The 24,352-nt window shown below is 36.0% G+C and overlaps 3 protein-coding genes across 8 annotated transcripts in view; 2 read left to right on the top strand and 1 right to left on the bottom strand.

Annotated features, from left to right (window-relative positions):
* The first annotated feature begins 1,014 nt into the window (after window positions 1–1,014).
* On the top strand, window positions 1,015–5,834 carry lyve1b (lymphatic vessel endothelial hyaluronic receptor 1b). Its single transcript, XM_042496252.2, has 6 exons — window positions 1,015–1,180; window positions 2,345–2,507; window positions 2,927–3,066; window positions 3,149–3,550; window positions 4,932–5,010; window positions 5,335–5,834. The coding sequence occupies exons 1-6, from the start codon at window positions 1,078–1,080 to the stop codon at window positions 5,522–5,524; spliced, it is 1,077 nt and encodes a 358-aa protein (XP_042352186.2). The 5' UTR covers window positions 1,015–1,077; the 3' UTR covers window positions 5,525–5,834.
* Window positions 5,835–6,192: 358 nt separating this feature from the next.
* Window positions 6,193–11,779, top strand: rlig1 (RNA 5'-phosphate and 3'-OH ligase 1). The gene is made up of 7 exons (XM_042496253.2): window positions 6,193–6,734; window positions 7,862–7,979; window positions 8,294–8,389; window positions 8,487–8,603; window positions 9,236–9,433; window positions 10,850–11,019; window positions 11,311–11,779. Exons 1-7 carry the CDS (start codon window positions 6,645–6,647, stop codon window positions 11,524–11,526), a joined length of 1,005 nt encoding a protein of 334 aa, XP_042352187.2. The 5' UTR covers window positions 6,193–6,644; the 3' UTR covers window positions 11,527–11,779.
* Window positions 11,780–11,929: 150 nt separating this feature from the next.
* cep290 (centrosomal protein 290) overlaps window positions 11,930–24,352 on the bottom strand; it is a 109,440-nt gene continuing 97,017 nt past the window's right edge. For all 6 annotated transcript variants that reach the window (XM_088080192.1, XM_088080189.1, XM_088080193.1 and 3 more), the window contains 2 exons: window positions 12,580–12,674; window positions 11,930–12,259 (listed from right to left, as the gene is read on the bottom strand). In XM_088080192.1, coding sequence (XP_087936318.1) covers window positions 12,015–12,259; window positions 12,580–12,674 — 340 coding nt within the window. In that variant the 3' untranslated portion in view covers window positions 11,930–12,014. The remainder of the gene's footprint in view (window positions 12,260–12,579; window positions 12,675–24,352) is intronic.

Genomic DNA, 24,352 nt, shown 5'->3' with positions numbered 1-24,352 from the left:
CGTCAAGTCCACCAGACTCACCGTCATTTTAGCTCGCAGGAGCTGCTGGTCTTTATTTATTTATTCATTTGGATTCCCATTTGCACATTACCAGGGTAGCATCTGCTCTTCCTGGGGTCCACAATAAAAAAACTTGATTCATAATATAAAACAAATCTATAATTTTAAATACAAACCCACTACAGAAAATCTGAATGATCCCTTTTAAAGTGATCATAACAGTGTGTAAAGTGAACTCATCCCATCACTGCCAGAGCGAGAGGTTCGATCCTCCAACTCAGAACATGAAAACAGATCAAAGACAGTTTGCCATCAACAGTTTAAGCCAAACAGAAGATGATAGAGCGCTCTTCCTTTAGGTCTGAGAGCAGTGTGGTGCAGCAGAAACATTATAGACAAATACCACAGTTGAACAGAGAACAGGAGGACAGATAGACATGATAGAAAGTGAATTTTAAAAAAACGGAAAGAAAACATGCATGAACAATGTGGAGGAAGTCCCCTTTCCGACCAGCCTGTCAGAGCACACATAGGTCTGGAAGATAGATGCTGGCAAAGCAAAAACACTCCAAACCAAAAAATAAACCATTATTCAAGTATATCTCTTCATCCCTGTTTGACAGAAAAGGCACCAGTTTGATAAAGGAGTATCCTGTTATTTATTTCTCTCAGAACACCAGTTTAAGATGATGTTTCCTGTCGTCCTGCTTTAATATTTCCTGGAAATCCTCAATTAGTTTTTATTTTTAACTAGTTTGGTGTTGAATGTGCTGTATATGTCTGTGATTTGATACCCCAAACAACAATGCTTTTGATCAAACACACCGAGAGTCAAGGTCTTTCTCCTGTGCGTGTGTGTGTGTGTGTGTGTGTGTGTGTGTGAGAGAGAGAGTGTGTGTGTTGTGTGTTGTGTGTTGTGTGTTGTGTGTGTGTGTGTGTGTGTGTATGTTATCTCATAAAGGGGCGTCCAGCAGATTTGACCTCCGCTTCCTGTTTCCTCATCTCATCCACATCACATTTGTTCTGAGGCTGATCCATCCGCTTATTTGGTCCTTTACCTCCAGCCGCTTCAGTTCCATGTATTTTACAAAAAACATGGCAAGATTTAGTTTTTTTACTCAACTCCTACTTTTGTCTTTTGCAGCCTTTTTGCTGGCGTCTGACACCAGTCTGATTAAAGGTAAGTTGTTTGTTTCTGATGTAGGTAGAGCACCACATTTAGATACTGGAACATTGTCATTATGATTCTTTTTACTTTGCTGGTGTGAAATAAATATGAATGCATGAATGTACATTTTACTTTTTTATATATATATGTATATATTTTATGCATGACTTTTTATGGTTAAAGGAACATTTTTAGGACGCTTTGGCTACAACTTTTGTCTCATCTTCTTGGTTACTTTTTTTTTGTGACATTAAGAAATTATATCTATGGTCACTATGGTCTAAAACAGTGGTTTCCTACTGGTCCAGCCATGTGGTCCAGATTTCTGCTTTGTCATTAGTTTAAGGTCCACACAAATGATAAATTACCATATTCAGTTTTATTTCACAAAATGTAAATAACACGCAGGCTCAGAACACAAGCATATTGCAAGAATAACCTGCAATTAAATATATAGCACTGCAACCAAAAATAAGAGCACATTGTGCTTCAACACCAGAGACAGAACAACCTGCATAAAAACATTGCAAAGGCACAACATGTTTACAGTCCACGTAATACCAAGAACAGGACAATAAGACAGTTGCTGTACTAGGGAGAAAAAAAAAACAAAAAACAGTTGGTGTGATAAATTAGGCCAATAACAAAATCTGTAGGTCTGTATTTCAAAATAAAGTGTGTTTTCACAAACTTTACATGTTTACACGTCACTTGCAGTGCACTCAGAATGGCCCTGCAACACAATTTTGGACCGTTACTCACCAGTTGGGAAACACTAAAGGATTAAAGACTGAAAAATGTAAAATTATCAAATATTATCATGAGTTAAATTTGGAAAATTATCATTATTTTGTTGATGTTTTGCACCCACAATAATCCATGGCCTATTAGCACCTATATTATGGACTATTTACTTCAGAATATAGTACATAATGTACTTTCGATTAAAGTGTTCTCATTAATGACAGAATCAACACAAGAGATGATGATTTTAAAGGGCAGTAACCCTTTATAAGATGTGATACTTTCAGTTTACATAGATGTAAGTATGAACTTTATATTTAGTGCAGAATTAATGTTGTTCTTAGTGACAGAGCTCTTAATAATCTTTCAGTCTGACATGTTGATGTTGATGCATGCTTTCTAAATATGTGCTTTTAAAAAAAATGTCCACAGTCCCTCAAAGTCCAAAAGCTGCAGGCGTCTTCATGCTTATCGAAGGAGGAAAATACACCTTCAACTTCACTACTGCGGGAGCTGCCTGTCTTTTTCTGAACGTCACCATAGCAACCAGAGCCCAGATGGAGCGAGCAGTGCAGCACGGACTAGAAACATGCAAGTAAGCTGAGAGCACATGACGACTGTTCTGGTGTTGAGGAATAACTGTTAAAATAATTCTAAATATATCTTTTCTTTAATTTTCTTCCTTTTTTCCCTCTCGACATTGTTCTCTCACTTTTATAGAATAATTTTCTAAATCTACTAATTTCTTGCAGTTTGTGGAACATTTCTTATCAGGTTGCTCTTTGCTTTTTTCCATTTTTTAAAGGAAATCTTACCAACTAGCTTAGAGTTCAAAGGGTTAAATAGTTGTGGAAAAGCTTTTGAGAGCAGCACAAGAAAAGTGAGGTCAAGCTTTCAAAGGGGTGAAGGGGTGAAGTGGTGGTCCACACAGATTTATGCATAAACTAAGTAGACACATGTTTTTAAATGCATCCATTCATTGGATTGTTTGCACTTTATTCACTGTTTGAACAGATTTGGCTGGATAGCTGAACGGATCGCAGTCGTTCCACGACTTACATCTGACAAAAACTGTGGAAAGGGCAATACTGGGGTGGTGCTGTGGTACGCAAAGCCAGAACAGATGTTTGGTGTCTTCTGCTTCAATGCATCAGGTACTCTTTATTTACTGCATTGCATGCTGTGTATGTGACTGAATGACTGGAACAGAAATCTTTTGCTGCTCACCACTTGCAGATTTAGAGGAAACTCCAGACAGATCAACAGCCAGCCCACAAAGCTCCGCTCTCTCCACCACACCGACAGCACTGACCCAAACCTCAGCACCTGCTACATCTCCACCAAGATCAACAACCAAGTCTCCGCCTTCACTGACAACAAAGTTCTCTGAGCAGACGTCTTTCACTTCAGCTTTCAAATTCCTCTTTCAGACAACACGGTCACCTAGGATTTTAGCCACCACCACTCCTAAGCCTCTCTCCACCCATATTCCTACTTCTCTTTCTCACCCTCTCACCTCAAAACCAACTGTCACCATCCGTTTGGCCTTTTCTACCTCTGCTCATGCCTCCAGTTTCTCTGTTTCCTCCAAGTCAGCAACGCTGCAGCCGACAAACTCTACAAAACCTTCTCTGGGAGGTGAGACCTTGTCTTCTTAAATTTTCTATTGGTTTAGGTTGTTGTGAAGATCTCTTGATTAGTTTTCCAAAGAAGAGGCAAAACAATCTGGGGAGGGGAGAGACAGAAACCTGCAAATAATGTTTATTGCACTTGATTCATTGAAACTTTACTTTTCAATAAGGTTGTGTTAAATGTTTGGTTAGGTGCAAAAACACTGTCATAGACTGTATATAATAGGGTTACGGCTTTGTGTGTGTGTGTGTGTGTGTGTGTGTGTGTGTGTGTGTGTGTGTGTGTGTGTGTGTGTGTGTGTGTACAGTCTATTGTTATGGTTATGAAAAGATCAAGTTATGGCTTAAAATAGATTTTGTTAGGGGCACAATGCCCAGCAGAAAGCAATGTCTCCAAAAAAAAAAAAAAAAAGCATTTTTTTGTGGCACTATCCCTGATGGAAACAGTAATGTATCCCTTAAAAAATACACATATTTGAAGGCGAAAAAGAGTCAAGAAAGAGATCAACAGGTCACTAACATTCACTAATGACTCACAAATAACAAGCTGTTGTATTGTTTGTTGGTCTTAAACACTGCAGCCTGGCAGGTGTCCCGCCGAGGTGTCACGCCATCCTGTGTCCCCTCCACCTCCTGATTTTAAAGTCAGCTCACATATTCTGACACTTAAGAATCATTAATATAATACGTATGAAGCAAATATAGTATTGTACATTTTTCAGAAACCGCGTTTTGGCTGTTTATGTATATCCAAATCAAACTGGATAATAACACACTTGTAAGTTGGAGGTCGGGGCTCCAGGTTCTACACAGTAAGATTTAAACCTTAAGTGGATTTGGAGGTACACTGGAGCGACCTTGGTTAAGTTGACAAAGGCCATTTCATTTTGAGAAAACCTGTGTTTATCACATCTTATCTCCTTTACCAGAATAAAAATCTGTTCCATGCCAACCTGAATTAAATGCCAACTGTAAAGCTGCATTTGTCTAATTTTGGCCACTAGGAGGCAACAAGTGATAGAAGCAGAAACCTTTATAGTTGCTCAAACATGTTTGTCAGAGTTTGATTCAAGCAGTTACCAACTGATGTGAAAAACCCATTTTAACCAGTAAAAAAGCAGAAATGACCAGTTAGCTAATGTACACATCACAAATTACCAATAAACATAGACAAACTAAATTAAAGAAATAATGTAAATTACAAATATCATATATCACAAATATCCAATCAATGTACAAATCAGAAATTAATGCAAAAGGAAGACATCACAGGATTAAATGTAGGAGGACATGAATTCTCTTTAATTTGTTTATGAATGCAGCTTGAATTTGAATGAGTGCACATATAAATCTGATTTTAATTCGTAAACGTTTCCTTCATTTTGCAGATGTACCTACAACGCTCATCATTCTTGGCATTATCCTTCTGCTCCTGACAGCAGCAGGCATCGTGTGGTACTACAAACTGTGAGTCATGTTGTCAAACAGCTTTCCTCTCAGTGAAACGTGTAATGATTTGGAAACAGAAAGGGCTGTCTGAAGAATGTAAGCAAACAAATGATTTAGTGTCTCCAGAATGGAGGAGAAATTTAGTTTCATTGCTATTGACAGACTGGAGGTGACACAAGTACAACTATCTTTCCTCTTGGTACTTTTTAGCAGAAGACAGTTTATTAATAAACTGATTTCAGAGAGGATGAGAAAGAATTTCAGAGAGAATTTAATATGTTTCTATTAATCCTTGTATGTCGTGTTTCTAACATGATTGTTCTTTCTCTTATTTTGGAAAAGGAATATTTTCACCATGTGGTCTCAGGGGCTGCAGAAGGACGACATAGAGACCGAAATGTGGAAGCACGCAGACAGTGAGACAGACCTGCACAGTCAACATGAAGGAGAAGAAGAGGAATCAGACAGGAAGTATTCCAGTGATATCACGCTGTGCGTGAATCCGGATATCAAAATAAACTCCTCAGAGTAGCTCTTTGGTATTTCTATGGGGAAAATTTGTAAAGCAGGTTGAATGATTTACAGTCCCTGTGTTGCCAGTGAATTCTTTGATTGGTAAGTCAAAGTAATTATTACTGAGGTTGAAAAGCAGCACTTATTTTTTTTACCTTTTGTGTTTGTGTGCATTCACCTCAAAATATCTTTCTTATAATTTTGAAATAAATATACCTAGTTTTTTTTTTTTTTAAATCAAATATATGTTGCTGATCTTTGTAAACCACTTTATTAATGCATCTTTAAAGTTGAATGGCCTACACTGAACTGATAAAAAAATAATAATATATTTGTTACTTCATTGTTTAACTACCCTTAGACCCACAGGAAAAATAAAACAAACAAACAAAAAAAAAACACATTCAGGCTGTGATTTGAGCATATTACAAAAAAGATAATGTAGCACACAATCCAGGCACAACCAGTGTGACTTTTGCAGTCAGAAAATGGCATTGTAACAAGTAATTCTTAACTGAAAAATACAGCTATTGTTGTTTTTAATTTTCAAGCCAAGCAGTCAGTCAGTAATTAACTATATCATTTTATATAATACATATGTTAAAAGTTTGATTTTAGATACAAATACTAACTATAACAGAAATATTGTAGTTATAACAACAACAATAACAATGTAATATGATTAATAATAATCAAAAAACAACAGCAACAATAATAATACGTTTCTAAAATGTTGTTTATCATATATAGGTTGCCTACTGAGTAAATTGCTTGATTTAGAGGTGTAGGGCAACACAATATATAGTTCCACCTATGGACATGTAAAAATTTCCCTGTAGGTTTTCTGCTTTTATAAGTCATTATTTGTATTATTACTATTTTTTATGAATAAGTTCGAAATACATAAATAAAACACAACAAATATATTATTGGAGGGATTCATATCCACTCAGCCACTAGCGGCGCTAATGAGCCATGTCACTGTTTGCGAACCTACAGAAACGAGAAGAAGAAATCACGTGACCAGAAATCTCGCCCCCATCCACGCTAACAACAACAACACCACAGCTCGTGCTTTACTCAGAGGTAAACGTTGACGTTTCTGAAGGTTTCTGGTGGAAGTTATTAAACCAACAAAAATGCGCCGCCTGGGCTCCGTTCAGCAGAAGATCCCGTGTGTTTTTCTGACGGAGGTGAAAGAGGAACAGTCCAGAAAACGAGGCGGTCAGGTGAGTGCAGCTGCAAACAGCAGCCAGGTTTTTAAACGGCAAACGGCTGCTGCTGCAGCTGCATGAAGCAACAACCGCGGCGACGTTCACGCAAAGTATGTCCGCTGAAAACCTCTACGCGACGTGTTTCCCGGTAGATATGGTGCTCGTGTTTCAATGCACTTGCTAATAGTGACGCACGTTGCCCTCTCAGTGATGAGCGTGTCATCCTCCTGAAGCTGAGTCAGCCAATGGCGATGAAAATAAACACTCAAACCCTCAACTGAAATATAGCGTTATTTACAGAGCACAGAATAGTGTAAATACTGTGGATAACTTATTGAACCTGCAGAGTTGGAAACTGAATCAACACTAATTTCTCTGCCGATATGTCTCTCTCTCTCTCTATATATATATATCATTTGTTTTACTTATTTCTTCCACCAACAAATCGATAATATAAATCTGGCCAGTGCAACAGTTGGTATGAGTATGTGCCACCAAGGGTTTCCACATGAAGCCAAGGGCTACAGCACCAGTCAGTAAAAAAAAAAACATAGAGGAATGAATAACAACATTAACCACTAATTGATTATTTCATCTTTAAATCAAAAAAGAGGATCCCGGATCTAAAGGTGATTTGTATAATAATAATTCCATTAAACCTTAAAGATATTTAATGTAATTATATAAAACTGTGCTCACTTTAGAAGCTGTTAGCGACATTGTTTTGCTTGATAACTGACATCAGCAGATTGGTGTTGTATTGCTGATGATTGTATTAGTCCATAGGAATAACTCAAAATGCAACCTTTCAGTCAGATAAATGTACAATACTAGGACTGTGTTAGTACAGTGACATTAGTTATTTATATGTTACTGAGAAGGTAAAACATGATCTGTCTTGCTGGATACAATAAAAGTAATCTGGGTTTAGAAATATGCTATTGTTAGAGGAACGAGATGAAATTTAGACAGTGTGGAACTATTGATGATTTATTTTTAAACAACTTACATAATTGTGCCTTTTTAATTTATTTCATCTCCATGTTAAAATTAACAGGTATAGGAATAACACTTGTGATGCAGTTAGGCAGTTGTTTTTTTTCTTAAACTTAAAATGGTTAAAAGTCGTCTTCTCTCTTTAGCAATTTCAGGTGGTCGCCACAGAAAACGTGAACCCTGTTGCTCTGGAGGCCAGCATCGATTGTGCACTCGCAACCGAAAAAATAGATGGCACCTGCTGTTATGTTACAGCTTATAAAGGTGGGTGTCTCTCAGAATTACAACTACCATATACGCCCTCCTGAGCAGGGCACTGGGGGTGCTTGTTCTGCCTGTGTAGTTTTTTTAACATAAAAATACATAGGAGAATATATTTTAAGCTTGACAGATATGGGGATGTGTTGCCTTATTTGCTTCATATTATGAATGCATTGTAATTTGAACTGATTATATAATTGCTGTGCTGGCATTAATGTTAGTATGACTTCTACAACTTACCTTCATTGTTCATTTTGTGAATTCTCTTGCAGTGGAGAGGACCTAAACTAAATGATGGTTTATCTTTTTTCCTGTAGGGCAGCCTCACCTCTGGGCTCGACTTGACAGGAAACCTAACAAACAGGCAGAGAAGAGGTTCAGAAAGTATCAGTACTCTCACAGGAGCTCTAAAGGTATTTAATGTCCAATACTTTCGTACTTACGGCCAGACAGTTGCATTATTTCCTCAGGGAGGGTGGACAAGTTGTATTGTTTTTGTGTCCTATTCAGGTTTCACATGGAACGTAGAGGAAGATTTTAAGATGATGCCAGAGACGTGGATCCCAGCCCACAGAGTCAAACATCACAGTGGCCATCCAGTGCCTGACGAACATGGACACATTCCAGGTCCTGAAGTTTAACCATTACTCAGAAAGTGAAATAGAGATTATCTTTGATTATTTATCAGCTTTTCTGCAAATGTACCATTCCAGGCCACGTTAGTTTTACCTCATGGAAGATGGAATGCAGAGTTATTAATGCAGCAGTGTGAGGCATAAAAATCCCAAACTGTAACACCATTAGAGATAAACAGCAGCCATTTTTACGCTTCAGAAACACAATGACCTCATCCTTAAGCCCAGAGCAGTATAAGCTGGTACAGAAAACAGTCGAATGACTGGGCCATGATTTGGACTGGAATTTGGAATTTAATGAAATTTATTTTAAAAAAATATGGGTTGCAGTTTGCAGTGTGACACAAATACAGTCACGCAGCAGAGGGAGTTGACATCCGGGTGTGCCTTATGCAGAAATATAGGGTGTGCAAAAGTAAGTACCTACAGTGAATTACGAATACGAATTTGGTATAAAACTATCAAAAGCACTTTAAAAGATTTCTTAGATTTGGTACATAGATGCTATAAAGAGATCCAGGTTCCTTGATTTAATAAAGGACTAACATTAATATTCCCGACATGCCACACAATGGAAACAATGCTGCCTGCAGAAATAATGATTTTGTCCTCGTAACTGTTCAGGCTGGATTCCGGTAGAGAAGGACAACAAACAGTACTGCTGGCACTCCTCTGTGGTGGATTCTGACATCGGTACAGCTCTGATTCTCAGGCCCAGCTCCGACCATGAAGACATGCTAGAAGTTGCAGCGGTCCCGTTGGCCGACCTCATGGAACAAACGCTGGAGCTAATTGGAACCAACGTCAACGGAAACCCTTATGGTAATGTCATGATTCATTTTTCCTTTTAATGTCATTAAGATTAATAATAATAATGTCGAGGGAGCACTTGTTTAAATCTCAGCTTTTGGTTGTGAATTTAAAACTAATTAATGTTAAAAATTGATTTACTTTGGGTAGATTGGTCTTAAAAAGGGCTTCTCACATGACAGCTGGATCCATATAAAAAATATAGAAAAAAAATGTTTAAATAAAATTTAATAATAAAGTATGTCGTAAGAATTTCATAACGTAGCATGTCACAAAAATGACACAGTATAGTATGGCAAAAACATTGATTGAAAATTCTATTGAAATGTCATAGTGTGTAGCATGGGATATTAATGTCATAGTATTTATTTGCCATAAAATGTCTGTGTATGGTTTGCCATAAAAGTCATATTATAGTATGCCATAAAATGGTAATGGTGTAGTGTGGCAAAAAAAAAAAAAATGATTGTATAGTATGCCATAAAAATGTCATAGTGCAGTATGGAAAAAAAGTCATAGTGTATAAAGTTGCAAAAAAATGCGATAGTATATTATGACAAAAAAAAATTAATGTTTTAGAGGGGCATATAAACATCATTGTATTGCAAAGAAACAACAGTAATTAACAATAGTAGTAGTAACAATATTATAGGTTAGCAAAAAATGTAGTATTAAAATATGGCAAAAAAATGTCACAGTGTAGTTTTTGAGAAAAAAAACAACAACCCAAAAACGTCATAGTGTAATATGTCAAGAAACAACAACATAAAAACATCACAGCATAGTGTGCCAAAAATGTTAGTGTATTATGAAAAAAAAACCCAAAACATGTCAGTATTACGTGTCCCTGCCCCCCAAAAAACAAAACAAAACAAAACATCATAGTATAGTATGGAAGAAAAAATGTCATAGTATAAGTTGGCAAAAAACATCATTCTATAGTTTAGCAAAAGACTTAGTATTGTGTGGCGAAAAACCCCAAACTGTCGAGGTGGCATGGCAACATGGCAAAAAAGACATAGCACATATGGCGAAAATGTCTGTATTGTCTGACAAAAAATGTCATAGTGTAGTATGGCAAAAAAAATGTATAGCATGGAAAAAAACATCATAGTATCGCATGTTACAAAAAGTCATATTAAAGTACTCCTTGAAACTGTCATAGTGTAGTATGGCATAAAAACATAACAGTACTGTATGACCAAAACAAAACAAAAAAATATAAAGTTGTAGAGTGCCATTAAAGCAAAATGAATACCTGCTCAATAGCTCTACTAGTGATCAAAAACTCTTCAGGTTACCTTTTGAGAGACTCACTCAGGAATTAAACCACCTTAATGTTTAATTAAGATATTTCAACCATATCAACACATTGTATAGAAAACAATAACAACTGCTCAAAAAAACAAAATGATGTTGTCTCAACAGGATTGGGGAATAAGAAGCAGCCGATCCACTGCCTCGTGTCACATGGGAGTGTTCGAATCAGAAACCCTCCCCCTGTTGACTTCGAGCAGCTGTGCTCTTGGTTTCAGGAGAATCCAGAGGGCAAAGCTGAGGGCATCGTCTGGCACTGCAATGACGGTACACTCATTAAGGTGAGAAAACTTAACATTCAGTGTCTGCAGCGCTGCTCAAGATATTGCTGCTCTTTCCTAACTGACCAAATACAAGCAATTTCAGTTTTGAGAAGGGAAACTGATAAACTAAAAATTGAATTGGTTGGAAGTACAGAACACCACTTCATAGACAGATAGAGCGTGAAAGTTTTTCCCCTTGAAGTGGTTCTTGAATATATATATATATATATATATATATATATGCTTTAATTGGCTTTAATACCATTAAGGGCCTTAAACTGTAATGTTCATTGGCTGTTGTATTGGCAGGTGCATCGTCATCACCTGGGATTGAGGTGGCCAGACGGGGAGACCACTCTTGGGGACAGGTCGGTGGTCATTAATGTTGATGGGACGGTTGATGAATACAACAATAGCAAGGACTTGTTTGCTTCCTTCAACAGACTGAATGGACAATGTTTTAGCCGACTGACAGACATCCAGTTTGACTTTCCTTTTTCCGAAGCTTCTGCTGTGACCCTGTAAGATTTGTCACTTTGGTGAGAGCTGCCAGATATTTTTGCCAATAATTCCAGATGTATACAGAGGAATCTGTTAAAGTTTGACATTTGCAGAAGTGTGTACAGCTTTAGTGTAAACAAAAAACTGACCAACTGGACATTTTTTCAAAAAGTGAAGTTGTTCAAAATGTTCCATTAATATCCTGTAAATACTGTATGTTTAAGGTATTTCATTGCTAAATGAATAAATCATGACAAGTATGTAAACATTTATGTTACTTATTAGTACAAAAGATGTTTTATTGACAAATACATTTAACAATATGTCAGAACTGTACAAATATAAAGAAATAAATATGCTACATAGTTACATCACCAAACCAAGTACTTAGAATTAACAAAAAATAGCTGACTTATGAAAGAAACTGAAGGAGCTGCATGGCTTGACTAAAAAAAGAACACAAGTTTAGTTTTAACTGTCCTAACATCATTAAAAGGCACAGAAACCCTGAGTTAACTGATGGACACAGTAGGCAGTTCAGCCTCTACATCAAACTGATCACGCACTTTCTTCAGCTGTTCCTCCAGCAGAATGTTCTTCTTGACCTCTAAATTGTAGTTATATTTTAAGTCCTCAATCTCTTCAAAAAACGTTGGGTCAAAGCTTTCAAGTTCTTTCTTCAGCCTTTTAACCTCAGTTTGAAGTTTTGCTTTCTCTGTTTGCGCTGCCTGCAGAAGGTGTTTGAGCTTTCCGTAATCTAAGAGCACAACAAGAGAGACAACTGGAATAAATATACAGAAAACATCTAGCTCATGAACATAAATCATGGTTTTCAGTGTCAGGTTTCAGTCAGAGGTATGTGGCATGTTTATTTTTGTCAGCAGCAATTCTTAACTGACTACATGTCAAACGTTTCTTTTTTAACTTAATAACAAAATATATAAATCATCCTGTAGTTTGAGAATGTTTAACAACACTTGGTGTTGAAAAAAATGACTGCAGCACCACGAATGCTCAAATTACTATAACAGGGCTTTATCTAAAAAAACAAAAACAAAACTGTGTTTTGAATCTCACCTAGTTTAGAAGATGTCTCACCAAATCGCTCACCGTACTCGTTCAGCCTTTGTTTAAGTTCTGTGTTCTCCTTCTCCAGGTCAGTGTTTGCCAACCTTAACACAAGATGAATAACATCAGAAACAGAATGAGAATCAGAAATACTTAATTGATCCCCAAGGGGAAATTGTCTTTAGTTACAGATGCTCCCATTCAAAAGTCTTAAAAGAAGTAGGAAAGTGTAGAATATATCAATAAAATTTAAACTAAGTACTAATATAAAATAAAAATATCTAAACACTAAAATATAAATGTACATTTTGTTCTTGTTTCTAATATGTGATAAATAAAACAACATATTACCAACATTTGAATATAGAATATTACACATGGATGTAGTTATTGCACTGGATTATTGCACATCAAAGTAGTTATGCAAAATCAGGAAGTCAATGTAGAATAGCTTGTAGAGACGCGTTATGGCACACAAAGTTGGAATTAAGGCCAAAAACGGCCAAAAACCTGATAATTTAGGAAGTCAAAAAAATGGCCAACAAGGCAATAGTATAGTATGTCGAAAAAAGTCAAATTTTGACGCCTCCTAAAAATGGATAAAAACAATCTAAAATAGCATAGAGAGGCACATTACAGTATACAAAGTGGGAATTAAGGCCAATAATTGCCAAAAACCTCAAAATTTTGCATGTCAAAAAAATGGCCAACAAGGCAATAGTATAGAATGTCGAAAAAAGTCAAATTTTGAGCCCTCATGAAAATGGCTGAAAACAATGTAGAATAGCTTGTGGAGATGCGTTATGGTATAAAAAGTGGGAATTAAGGTCAAAAATGGCTAAAAACCTCAAAATTTAGCACGTCAAAAAAACATGGCCAACAAGGCAATAGTATAGTATGTCGACAAAAGTCAAATTTTGACCCCTCCTAAAAATGGCTGAAAACGTTGTAAAATAGCTTGTAGAGATGCTTTATGATACACAAAGTGGGAATTAAGGTCAAAAACGGCCAAAAACCTCAAAATTTAGGAGGTCAAAAAAATGGCCAACAAGGCAATAGTATAGTATGTCGAAAAAAGTCAAATTTTGACGCCTCCTAAAAATGGATAAAAATTATCTAAAATAGCATAGAGAGGCACATTACAGTATACAAAGTGGGAATTAAGGCCAATAATTGCCAAAAACCTCAAAATTTTGCATGTCAAAAAAAATGGCCAACAAGGCAATAGTATAGTGTGTCGAAAAAAGTCAAATTTTGCCCCCTCCTAAAAATGGCTGAAAACAATGTAGAATAGCTTGTAGAGATGCGTTATAGCACAGAAAGTGGGAATCAAGACCAAAAACGGCGAAAACCTGATAATTTAGGAAGTCAAAAAAATGGCCAACAAGGCAATAGTATAGTATGTCGAAAAAAGTCAAATTTTGACCCCTCCTAAAAATGGCTGAAAACGTTGTAAAATAGCTTGTAGAGATGCGTTATGGCACACAAAGTGGGAATTAAGACCAAAAACGGCTAAAACCTGATAATTTAGGAAGTCAAAAAAATGGCCAACAAGGCAATAGTATAGTATGTCGAAAAAAGTCAAATTTTGACCCCTCCTAAAAATGGCTGAAAACAATGTAGAATAGCTTGTAGAGATGCGTTATAGCACAGAAAGTGGGAATCAAGACCAAAAACGGCTAAAAACCTGATAATTTAGGAAGTCAAAAAAATGGCCAACAAGGCAATAGTATAGAATGTCGAAAAAAGTCAAATTTTGACGCCTCCTAAAAATGGATAAAAACAATCTAAAATAGCATAGAGAGGCACATTACAGTATACAAAGTGGGAATTAAGGCCAATAATTGCCAAAAACCTCAAAATTTTGCATGTCAAAAAAAATGGCCAACAAGGCAATAGTATAGTATGTCGAAAAAAGTCAAATTTTGCCCCCTCCTAAAAATGGCTGAAAACAATGTAGAATAGCTTGTAGAGATGCGTTATGGTACACAAAGTGGGAATTAAGGTCAAAAACGGCCAAAAACCTCAAAATTCAGGAAGTAAAAAAAAATGGTCAAGAAGGCAATAGTATAGTATGTCGAAAAAAGTCAAATTTTGACGCCTCCTAAAAATGGATAAAAACAATCTAAAATAACATGGAGAGGCGCATTATGGAATGAAAAGTGGGAATTAAGGCCAATAATTGCCAAAAACCTCAAAATTTAGCACGTCAAAAAAAATGGCCAACAAGGCAATAGTATAGTATGTCGAAAAAAGTCAAATTTTGCCCCCTCCTAAAAATGGCTGAAAACGTTGTAAAATAGCTTGTAGAGATGCGTTATGGCACACAAAGTGGGAATTAAGGTCAAAAACGGCTAAAAACCTGATAATTTAGGAAGTCAAAAAAATGGCCAACAAGGCAATAGTATAGTATGTCGAAAAAAGTCAAATTTTGCCCCCTCCTAAAAATGGCTGAAAACAATGTAGAATAGCTTGTAGAGATGCGTTATGGTACACAAAGTGGTAATTAAGGTCAAAAACGGCCAAAAACCTTGAAATTTAGCATGTCAAAAACATGGCCAAAAAGGCAATAGTATAGTATGTGGAAAAAAGTCAAATTTTGCACCCTCCTAAAAATGGCTGAAAACGTTGTAAAATAGCTTGTAGAGATGCGTTATGGTACACAAAGTGGGAATTAAGGTCAAAAACGGCCAAAAACCTCGAAATTTAGCATGTCAAAAAAAATGGCCAACAAGGCAATAGTATAGTATGTCGAAAAAAGTCAAATTTTGACCCCTCCTAAAAATGGATAAAAACGATCTAAAATAGCATAGAGAGTCACATTATGGTATACAAAGTGGGAATTAAGGCCAATAATTGCCAAAAACCTCAAAATTTTGCCTGTCAAAAAAAATGGCCAAGAAGGCAATAGTATAGTATGTCGAAAAAAGTCAAATTTTGCCCCCTCCTAAAAATGGCTGAAAACAATGTAGAATAGCTTGTAGAGATGCGTTATAGCACAGAAAGTGGGAATCAAGACCAAAAACGGCTAAAACCTGATAATTTAGGAAGTCAAAAAAATGGCCAACAAGGCAATAGTATAGTATGTCGAAAAAAGTCAAATTTTGCCCCCACCTAAAAATGGCTGAAAACGTTGTAAAATAGCTTGTAGAGATGCATTATGGCACACAAAGTGGGAATTAAGACCAAAAACGGCCAAAAACCTCAAAATTTAGGAAGTCAAAAAAATGGCCAACAAGGCAATAGTATAGTATGTCGAAAAAAGTCAAATTTTGATGCCTCCTAAAAATGGATAAAAACGATCTAAAATAGCATAGAGAGGCACATTATGGTATACAAAGTGGGAATTAAGGCCAATAATTGCCAAATACCTCAAAATTTTGCATGTCAAAAAAAATGGCCAACAAGGCAATAGTATAGTATGTCGAAAAAAGTCAAATTTTGACCCCTCCTAAAAATGGCTGAAAACAATGTAGAATAGCTTGTAGAGATGCGTTATAGCACAGAAAGTGGGAATCAAGACCAAAAACGGCTAAAAACCTGATAATTTAGGAAGTCAAAAAAATGGCCAACAAGGCAATAGTATAGAATGTCGAAAAAAGTCAAATTTTGACGCCTCCTAAAAATGGATAAAAACGATCTAAAATAGCATAGAGAGGCACATTATGGTATACAAAGTGGGAATTAAGGCCAATAATTGCCAAAAACCTCAAAATTTTGCCTGTCAAAAAAAATGACCAAGAAGGCAATAGTATAGTATGTCGAAAAAAGTCAAATTTTGACCCCTCCTAAAAATGGCTGAAAACAATGTAGAATAGCTTGTAGAGATGCGTTATAGCACAGAAAGTGGGAATTAAGGCCAAAAACGGCCAAAAACCTTGAAATTTAGCATGTCAAAAAAAATGGCCAACAAGGCAATAGTATAGTATGTCGAAAAAAGTCAAATTTTGCCCCCTCCTAAAAATGGCTGAAAACAGTGTAGAATAGCTTGTAGAGATGCGTTATGGTACACAAAGTGGGAATTAAGACCAAAAACGGCTAAAAACCTGATAATTTAGGAAGTCAAAAAAATGGCCAACAAGGCAATAGTATAGTATGTCGAAAAAAGTCAAATTTTGACGCCTCCTAAAAATGGCTGAAAACGTTGTAAAATAGCTTGTAGGGATGCGTTATGGTACACAAAGTGGGAATTAAGACCAAAAACGGTTAAAAACCTGATAATTTAGCATGTCAAAAAAATGGCCAACAAGGCAACAGTATAGTATGTCGAAAAAAGTCAAATTTTGATGCCTCCTAAAAATGGATAAAAACGATCTAAAATAGCATAGAGAGGCACTTTATGGTATACAAAGTGGGAGTTAAGGCCAATAATTGCCAAAAACCTCAAAATTTTGCATGTCAAAAAAAATGGCCAACAAGGCAATAGTATAGTATGTCGAAAAAAGTCAAATTTTGTCCCCTCCTAAAAATTGCTGAAAACAATGTAGAATAGCTTGTAGAGATGCGTTATGGTACACAAAGTGGGAATTAAGGTCAAAAATGGCCAAAAACCTCAAAATTTAGAAAGTCAAAAAAATGGCCAACAAGGCAATAGTATAGTATGTCGAAAAAAGTCAAATTTTGACGCCTCCTAAAAATGGATAAAAATTATCTAAAATAGCATAGAGAGGCACATTACAGTATACAAAGTGGGAATTAAGGCCAATAATTGCCAAAAACCTCAAAATTTTGCATGTCAAAAAAAATGGCCAACAAGGCAATAGTATAGTATGTCGAAAAAAGTCAAATTTTGCCCCCTCCTAAAAATGGCTGAAAACAATGTAGAATAGCTTGTAGAGATGCATTATAGCACAGAAAGTGGGAATCAAGACCAAAAACGGCTAAAAACCTGATAATTTAGGAAGTCAAAAAAATGGCCAACAAGGCAATAGTATAGTATGTCGAAAAAAGTCAAATTTTGCCCCCTCCTAAAAATGGCTGAAAACAATGTAGAATAGCTTGTAGAGATGCGTTATAGCACAGAAAGTGGGAATTAAGACCAAAAACGGCTAAAAACCTGATAATCTAGGAAGTCAAAAAAATGGCCAACAAGGCAATAGTATAGTATGTTGAAAAAAGTCAAATTTTGCCCCCTCCTAAAAATGGCTGAAAACGTTGTAAAATAGCTTGTAGAGATGCGTTATGGCACACAAAGTGGGAATTAAGGTCAAAAGTGCTAAAAACCTGATAATTTAGGAAGTCAAAAAATGGCCAACAAGGCAATAGTATAGTATGTCGAAAAAGTCAAATTTTGCCCTCCTAAAAATGGCTGAAAACAATGTAGAATAGCTTGTAGAGATGCGTTATGGTACACAAAGTGGGAATTAAGGTCAAAAACGGCCAAAAACCTCAAAATTTAGGAAGTCAAAAAAATGGCCAACAAGGCAATAGTATAGTATGTCGAAAAAAGTCAAATTTTGACGCCTCCTAAAAATGGATAAAAACGATCTAAAATAGCATAGAGAGGCACATTATGGTATACAAAGTGGGAATTAAGACCAAAAATGGCTAAAAACCTGATAATTTAGGAAGTCAAAAAAATGGCCAAGAAGGCAATAGTATAGTATGTCGAAAAAAGTCAAATTTTGACGCCTCCTAAAAATGGATAAAAACGATCTAAAATAGCATAGAGAGGCACTTTATGGTATACAAAGTGGGAATTAAGGCCAATAATTGCCAAAAACCTCAGAATTTTGCACGTCAAAAAAAATGGCCAACAAGGCAATAGTATAGTATGTCGAAAAAAGTCAAATTTTGCCCCCTCCTAAAAATGGCTGAAAACAATGTAGAATAGCTTGTAGAGATGCGTTATAGCACAGAAAGTGGGAATTAAGACCAAAAATGGCTAAAATCCTGATAATTTAGGAAGTCAAAGAAATGGCCAACAAGGCAATAGTATAGTATGTCGAAAAAAGTCAAATTTTGACGCCTCCTAAAAATGGATAAAAACGATCTAAAATAGCATAAAGAGGCACATTACAGTGTACAAAGTGGGAATTAAGGCCAATAATTGCCAAAAACCTCAAAATTTTACATGTCAAAAAAATGGCCAACAAGGCAATAGTATAGTATGTCGAAAAAAGTCAAATTTTGCCCCCTCCTAAAAATGGCTGAAAACGTTGTAAAATAGCTTGTAAAGATGCGTTATGGTACACAAAGTGGGAATTAAGGTCAAAAACGGCCAAAAACCTTGAAATTTAGCATGTCAAAAAAAATGGCCAACAAGGCAATAGTATAGTATGTCGAAAAAAGTCAAATTTTGACGCCTCCTAAAAATGGATAAAAACGATCTAAAATAGCATAAATAGGCACATTACAGTGTACAAAGTGGGAATTAAGGCCAATAATTGCCAAAAACCTCAGAATTTAGTATGTAAAAAAAAATGGCCAACAAGGCAATAGTATAGTATGTCAAAAAAAGTCAAATTTTGACCCCTCCTAAAAATGGCTGAAAACAATGTAGAATAGCTTGTAGAGATGCGTTATGGTACACAAAGTGGGAATTAAGACCAAAAACGGCTAAAAACCTGATAATTTAGGAAGTCAAAAAAATGGCCAACAAGGCAATAGTATAGTATGTCGAAAAAAGTCAAATTTTGACGCCTCCTAAAAATGGATAAAAACGATCTAAAATAGCATAGAGAGGCACATTATGGTATACAAAGTGGGAATTAAGGCCAATAATTGCCAAAAACCTCAAAATTTTGCATGTCAAAAAAAATGGCCAACAAGGCAATAGTATAGTATGTCGAAAAAAGTCAAATTTTGACCCCTCCTGAAAATGGCTGAAAACAATGTAGAATAGCTCGTAAAGATGCGTTATAGCACAGAAAGTGGGAATCAAGACCAAAAACGGCTAAAAACCTGATAATTTAGGAAGTCAAAAAAATGGCCAACAAGGCAACAGTATAGTATGTCGAAAAAAGTCAAATTTTGATGCCTCCTAAAAATGGATAAAAACGATCTAAAATAGCATAGAGAGGCACTTTATGGTATACAAAGTGGGAATTAAGGCCAATAATTGCCAAAAACCTCAGAATTTTGCATGTCAAAAAAAATGGCCAACAAGGCAATAGTATAGTATGTCGAAAAAAGTCAAATTTTGCCCCCTCCTAAAAATGGCTGAAAACGTTGTAAAATAGCTTGTAAAGATGCGTTATGGTACACAAAGTGGGAATTAAGGTCAAAAACGGCCAAAAACCTCAGAATTTTGCATGTCAAAAAAAATGGCCAACAAGGCAATAGTATAGTATGTCGAAAAAAGTCAAATTTTGACCCCTCCTAAAAATGGCTGAAAACGTTGTAAAATAGCTTGTAGAGATGCGTTATAGCACACAAAGTGGGAATTAAGACCAAAAACGGCCAAAAACCTTGAAATTTAGCATGTCAAAAAAAATGGCCAACAAGGCAATAGTATAGTATGTCGAAAAAAGTCAAATTTTGCCCCCTCCTAAAAATGGCTGAAAACGTTGTAAAATAGCTTGTAAAGATGCGTTATGGTACACAAAGTGGGAATTAAGGTCAAAAACGGCCAAAAACCTTGAAATTTAGCATGTCAAAAAAAATGGCCAACAAGGCAATAGTATAGTATGTCGAAAAAAGTCAAATTTTGACGCCTCCTAAAAATGGATAAAAACTATCTAAAATAGCATAAAGAGGCACATTACAGTGTACAAAGTGGGAATTAAGGCCAATAATTGCCAAAAACCTCAAAATTTTGCATGTCAAAAAAAATGGCCAACAAGGCAATAGTATAGTATGTCGAAAAAAGTCAAATTTTGACGCCTCCTAAAAATGGATAAAAACGATCTAAAATAGCATAAAGAGGCACATTACAGTGTACAAAGTGGGAATTAAGGCCAATAATTGCCAAAAACCCCCAAATTTAGCACGTCAAAAAAAATGGCCAACAAGGCAATAGTATAGTATGTCGAAAAAAGTCAAATTTTGCCCCCTCCTAAAAATGGCTGAAAACAATGTAGAATAGCTTGTAGAGATGCGTTATGGCACACAAAGTGGGAATTAAGACCAAAAACGGCTAAAAACCTGATAATTTAGGAAGTCAAAAAAATGGCCAACAAGGCAATAGTATAGTATGTCGAAAAAAGTCAAATTTTGACGCCTCCTAAAAATGGATAAAAACGATCTAAAATAGCATAGAGAGGCACTTTATGGTATACAAAGTGGGAATTAAGGCCAATAATTGCCAAAAACCTCAGAATTTAGCATGTCAAAAAAAATGGCCAACAAGGCAATAGTATAGTATGTCGAAAAAAGTCAAATTTTGCCCCCTCCTAAAAATGGCTGAAAATGTTGTAAAATAGCTTGTAAAGATGCGTTATGGTACACAGAAAGTGGGAATTAAGGTCAAAACGGCCAAAAACCTTGAAATTTAGCATGTCAAAAAATGGCCAACAAGGCAATAGTATAGTATGTCGAAAAAGTCAAATTTTGACCCCTCCTAAAATGGCTGAAAACAATGTAGAATAGCTTGTAGAGATGCGTTATGGTACACAAAGTGGGAATTAAGGTCAAAAACGGCCAAAAACCTTGAAATTTAGCATGTCAAAAAAATGGCCAACAAGGCAATAGTATAGTATGTCGAAAAAAGTCAAATTTTGACCCCTCCTAAAAATGGCTGAAAACAATGTAGAATAGCTTGTAGAGATGCGTTATGGTACACAAAGTGGGAATTAAGGTCAAAAACGGCCAAAAACCTTGAAATTTAGCATGTCAAAAAAATGGCCAACAAGGCAATAGTATAGTATGTCGAAAAAGTCAAATTTTGACCCCTCCTAAAAATGGCTGAAAACAATGTAGAATAGCTTGTAGAGATGCGTTATGGTACACAAAGTGGGAATTAAGGTCAAAAACGGCCAAAAACCTTGAAATTTAGCATGTCAAAAAAATGGCCAACAAGGCAATAGTATAGTATGTCGAAAAAAAGTCCAATTTTGCCCCCTCCTAAAATGGCTGAAAACGTTGTAAAATAGCTTGTAAAGATGCGTTATGGTACACAAAGTGGGAATTAAGGTCAAAACGGCCAAAAACCTTGAAATTTAGCATGTCAAAAAAATGGCCAACAAGGCAATAGTATAGTATGTCGAAAAAGTCAAATTTTGACGCCTCCTAAAAATGGATAAAAACGATCTAAAATAGCATAAAGAGGCACATTACAGTGTACAAAGTGGGAATTAAGGCCAATAATTGCCAAAAACCCCCAAATTTAGCACGTCAAAAAAAATGGCCAACAAGGCAATAGTATAGTATGTCGAAAAAGTCCAATTTTGCCCCCTCCTAAAAATGGCTGAAAACAATGTAGAATAGCTTGTAGAGATGCGTTATAGCACAGAAAGTGGGAATTAAGGCCAAAAACGGCCAAAAACCTTGAAATTTAGCATGTCAAAAAAATGGCCAACAAGGCAATAGTATAGTATGTCGAAAAAAGTCAAATTTTGACCCCTCCTAAAAATGGCTGAAAACAATGTAGAATAGCTTGTAGAGATGCGTTATGGTACACAAAGTGGGAATTAAGGTCAAAAACGGCCAAAAACCTTGAAATTTAGCATGTCAAAAAAATGGCCAACAAGGCAATAGTATAGTATGTCGAAAAAGTCAAATTTTGACCCCTCCTAAAATGGCTGAAAACAATGTAGAATAGCTTGTAGAGATGCGTTATGGTACACAAAGTGGGAATTAAGGTCAAAAACGGCCAAAAACCTTGAAATTTAGCATGTCAAAAAAATGGCCAACAAGGCAATAGTATAGTATGTCGAAAAAGTCAATTTGCCCCCTCCTAAAAATGGCTGAAAACAATGTAGAATAGCTTGTAGAGATGCGTTATGGTACACAAAGTGGGAATTAAGGTCAAAAACGGCCAAAAACCTTGAAATTTAGCATGTCAAAAAAATGGCCAACAAGGCAATAGTATAGTATGTCGAAAAAAGTCAAATTTTGACCCCTCCTAAAAATGGCTGAAAACAATGTAGAATAGCTTGTAGAGATGCGTTATGGTACACAAAGTGGGAATTAAGGTCAAAAACGGCCAAAAACCTTGAAATTTAGCATGTCAAAAAAAATGGCCAACAAGGCAATAGTATAGTATGTCGAAAAAGTCAAATTTTGACCCTCCTAAAAATGGCTGAAAACAATGTAGAATAGCTTGTAGAGATGCGTTATGGTACACAAAGTGGGAATTAAGGTCAAAACGGCCAAAAACCTTGAAATTTAGCATGTCAAAAAAAATGGCCAACAAGGCAATAGTATAGTATGTCGAAAAAAGTCAAATTTTGCCCCCTCCTAAAAATGGCTGAAAATGTTGTAAAATAGCTTGTAAAGATGCGTTATGGTACACAAAGTGGGAATTAAGGTCAAAACGGCCAAAACCTTGAAATTTAGCATGTCAAAAAAAATGGCCAACAAGGCAATAGTATAGTATGTCGAAAAAAGTCAAATTTTGACGCCTCCTAAAAATGGATAAAAATGATCTAAAATAGCATAAAGAGGCACATTACAGTGTACAAAGTGGGAATTAAGGCCAATAATTGCCAAAAACCCCCAAATTTAGCACGTCAAAAAAAATGGCCAACAAGGCAATAGTATAGTATGTCGAAAAAAGTCCAATTTTGCCCCCTCCTAAAAATGGCTGAAAACAATGTAGAATAGCTTGTAGAGATGCGTTATAGCACAGAAAGTGGGAATTAAGGCCAAAAACGGCCAAAAACCTTGAAATTTAGCATGTCAAAAAAATGGCCAACAAAGGCAATAGTATAGTATGTCGAAAAAGTCAAATTTTGACCCCTCGTAAAAATGGCTGAAAACAATGTAGAATAGCTTGTAGAGATGCGTTATGGTACACAAAGTGGGAATTAAGGTCAAAAACGGCCAAAAACCTTGAAATTTAGCATGTCAAAAAAATGGCCAACAAGGCAATAGTATAGTATGTCGAAAAAAGTCAAATTTTGCCCCTCCTAAAATGGCTGAAAATGTTGTAAAATAGCTTGTAAAGATGCGTTATGGTACACAAAGTGGGAATTAAGGTCAAAACGGCCAAAACCTTGAAATTTAGCATGTCAAAAAAATGGCCAACAAGGCAATAGTATAGTATGTCGAAAAAAGTCAAATTTTGACGCCTCCTAAAAATGGATAAAAACGATCTAAAATAGCATAAAGAGGCACATTACAGTGTACAAAGTGGGAATTAAGGCCAATAATTGCCAAAAACCCCCAAATTTAGCACGTCAAAAAAAATGGCCAACAAGGCAATAGTATAGTATGTCGAAAAAAGTCCAATTTTGCCCCCTCCTAAAAATGGCTGAAAACAATGTAGAATAGCTTGTAGAGATGCGTTATAGCACAGAAAGTGGGAATTAAGGCCAAAAACGGCCAAAAACCTTGAAATTTAGCATGTCAAAAAAATGGCCATGAAGGCAATAGTATAGTATGTCGAAAAAGTCCAATTTTGACCCCTCCTAAAATGGCTGAAAACAATGTAGAATAGCTTGTAGAGATGCGTTATGGTACACAAAGTGGGAATTAAGGTCAAAACGGCCAAAAACCTTGAAATTTAGCATGTCAAAAAAATGGCCAACAAGGCAATAGTATAGTATGTCGAAAAAAGTCAAATTTTGACCCCTCCTAAAATGGCTGAAAACAATGTAGAATAGCTTGTAGAGATGCGTTATGGTACACAAAGTGGGAATTAAGGTCAAAACGGCCAAAAACCTTGAAATTTAGCATGTCA

The sequence above is a fragment of the Plectropomus leopardus genome, chromosome 7 (assembly GCF_026936395.1).
Source record: "Plectropomus leopardus strain MGB_pleo_1.0 chromosome 7, ASM2693639v1, whole genome shotgun sequence".
NCBI lineage: Eukaryota > Metazoa > Chordata > Actinopteri > Perciformes > Serranidae > Plectropomus > Plectropomus leopardus.
This window is presented reverse-complemented; position numbering and strand designations above follow the sequence as displayed.

Bases quoted from the DNA above. Each gene is read 5' to 3' on its own strand.
- rlig1 (XM_042496253.2), top strand. From the start codon at position 6,645: ATGCGCCGCCTGGGCTCCGTTCAGCAGAAGATCCCGTGTGTTTTTCTG. The intron at 6,735-7,861 runs GTGAGTGCAGCT...TTCTCTCTTTAG, and splicing joins CCAGAAAACGAGGCGGTCAG to CAATTTCAGGTGGTCGCCAC. The intron at 8,390-8,486 runs GTATTTAATGTC...TGTCCTATTCAG, and splicing joins CTCTCACAGGAGCTCTAAAG to GTTTCACATGGAACGTAGAG.
- lyve1b (XM_042496252.2), top strand. From the start codon at position 1,078: ATGTATTTTACAAAAAACATGGCAAGATTTAGTTTTTTTACTCAACTC. The intron at 1,181-2,344 runs GTAAGTTGTTTG...AAATGTCCACAG, and splicing joins TGACACCAGTCTGATTAAAG to TCCCTCAAAGTCCAAAAGCT. The intron at 3,551-4,931 runs GTGAGACCTTGT...TTCATTTTGCAG, and splicing joins TACAAAACCTTCTCTGGGAG to ATGTACCTACAACGCTCATC.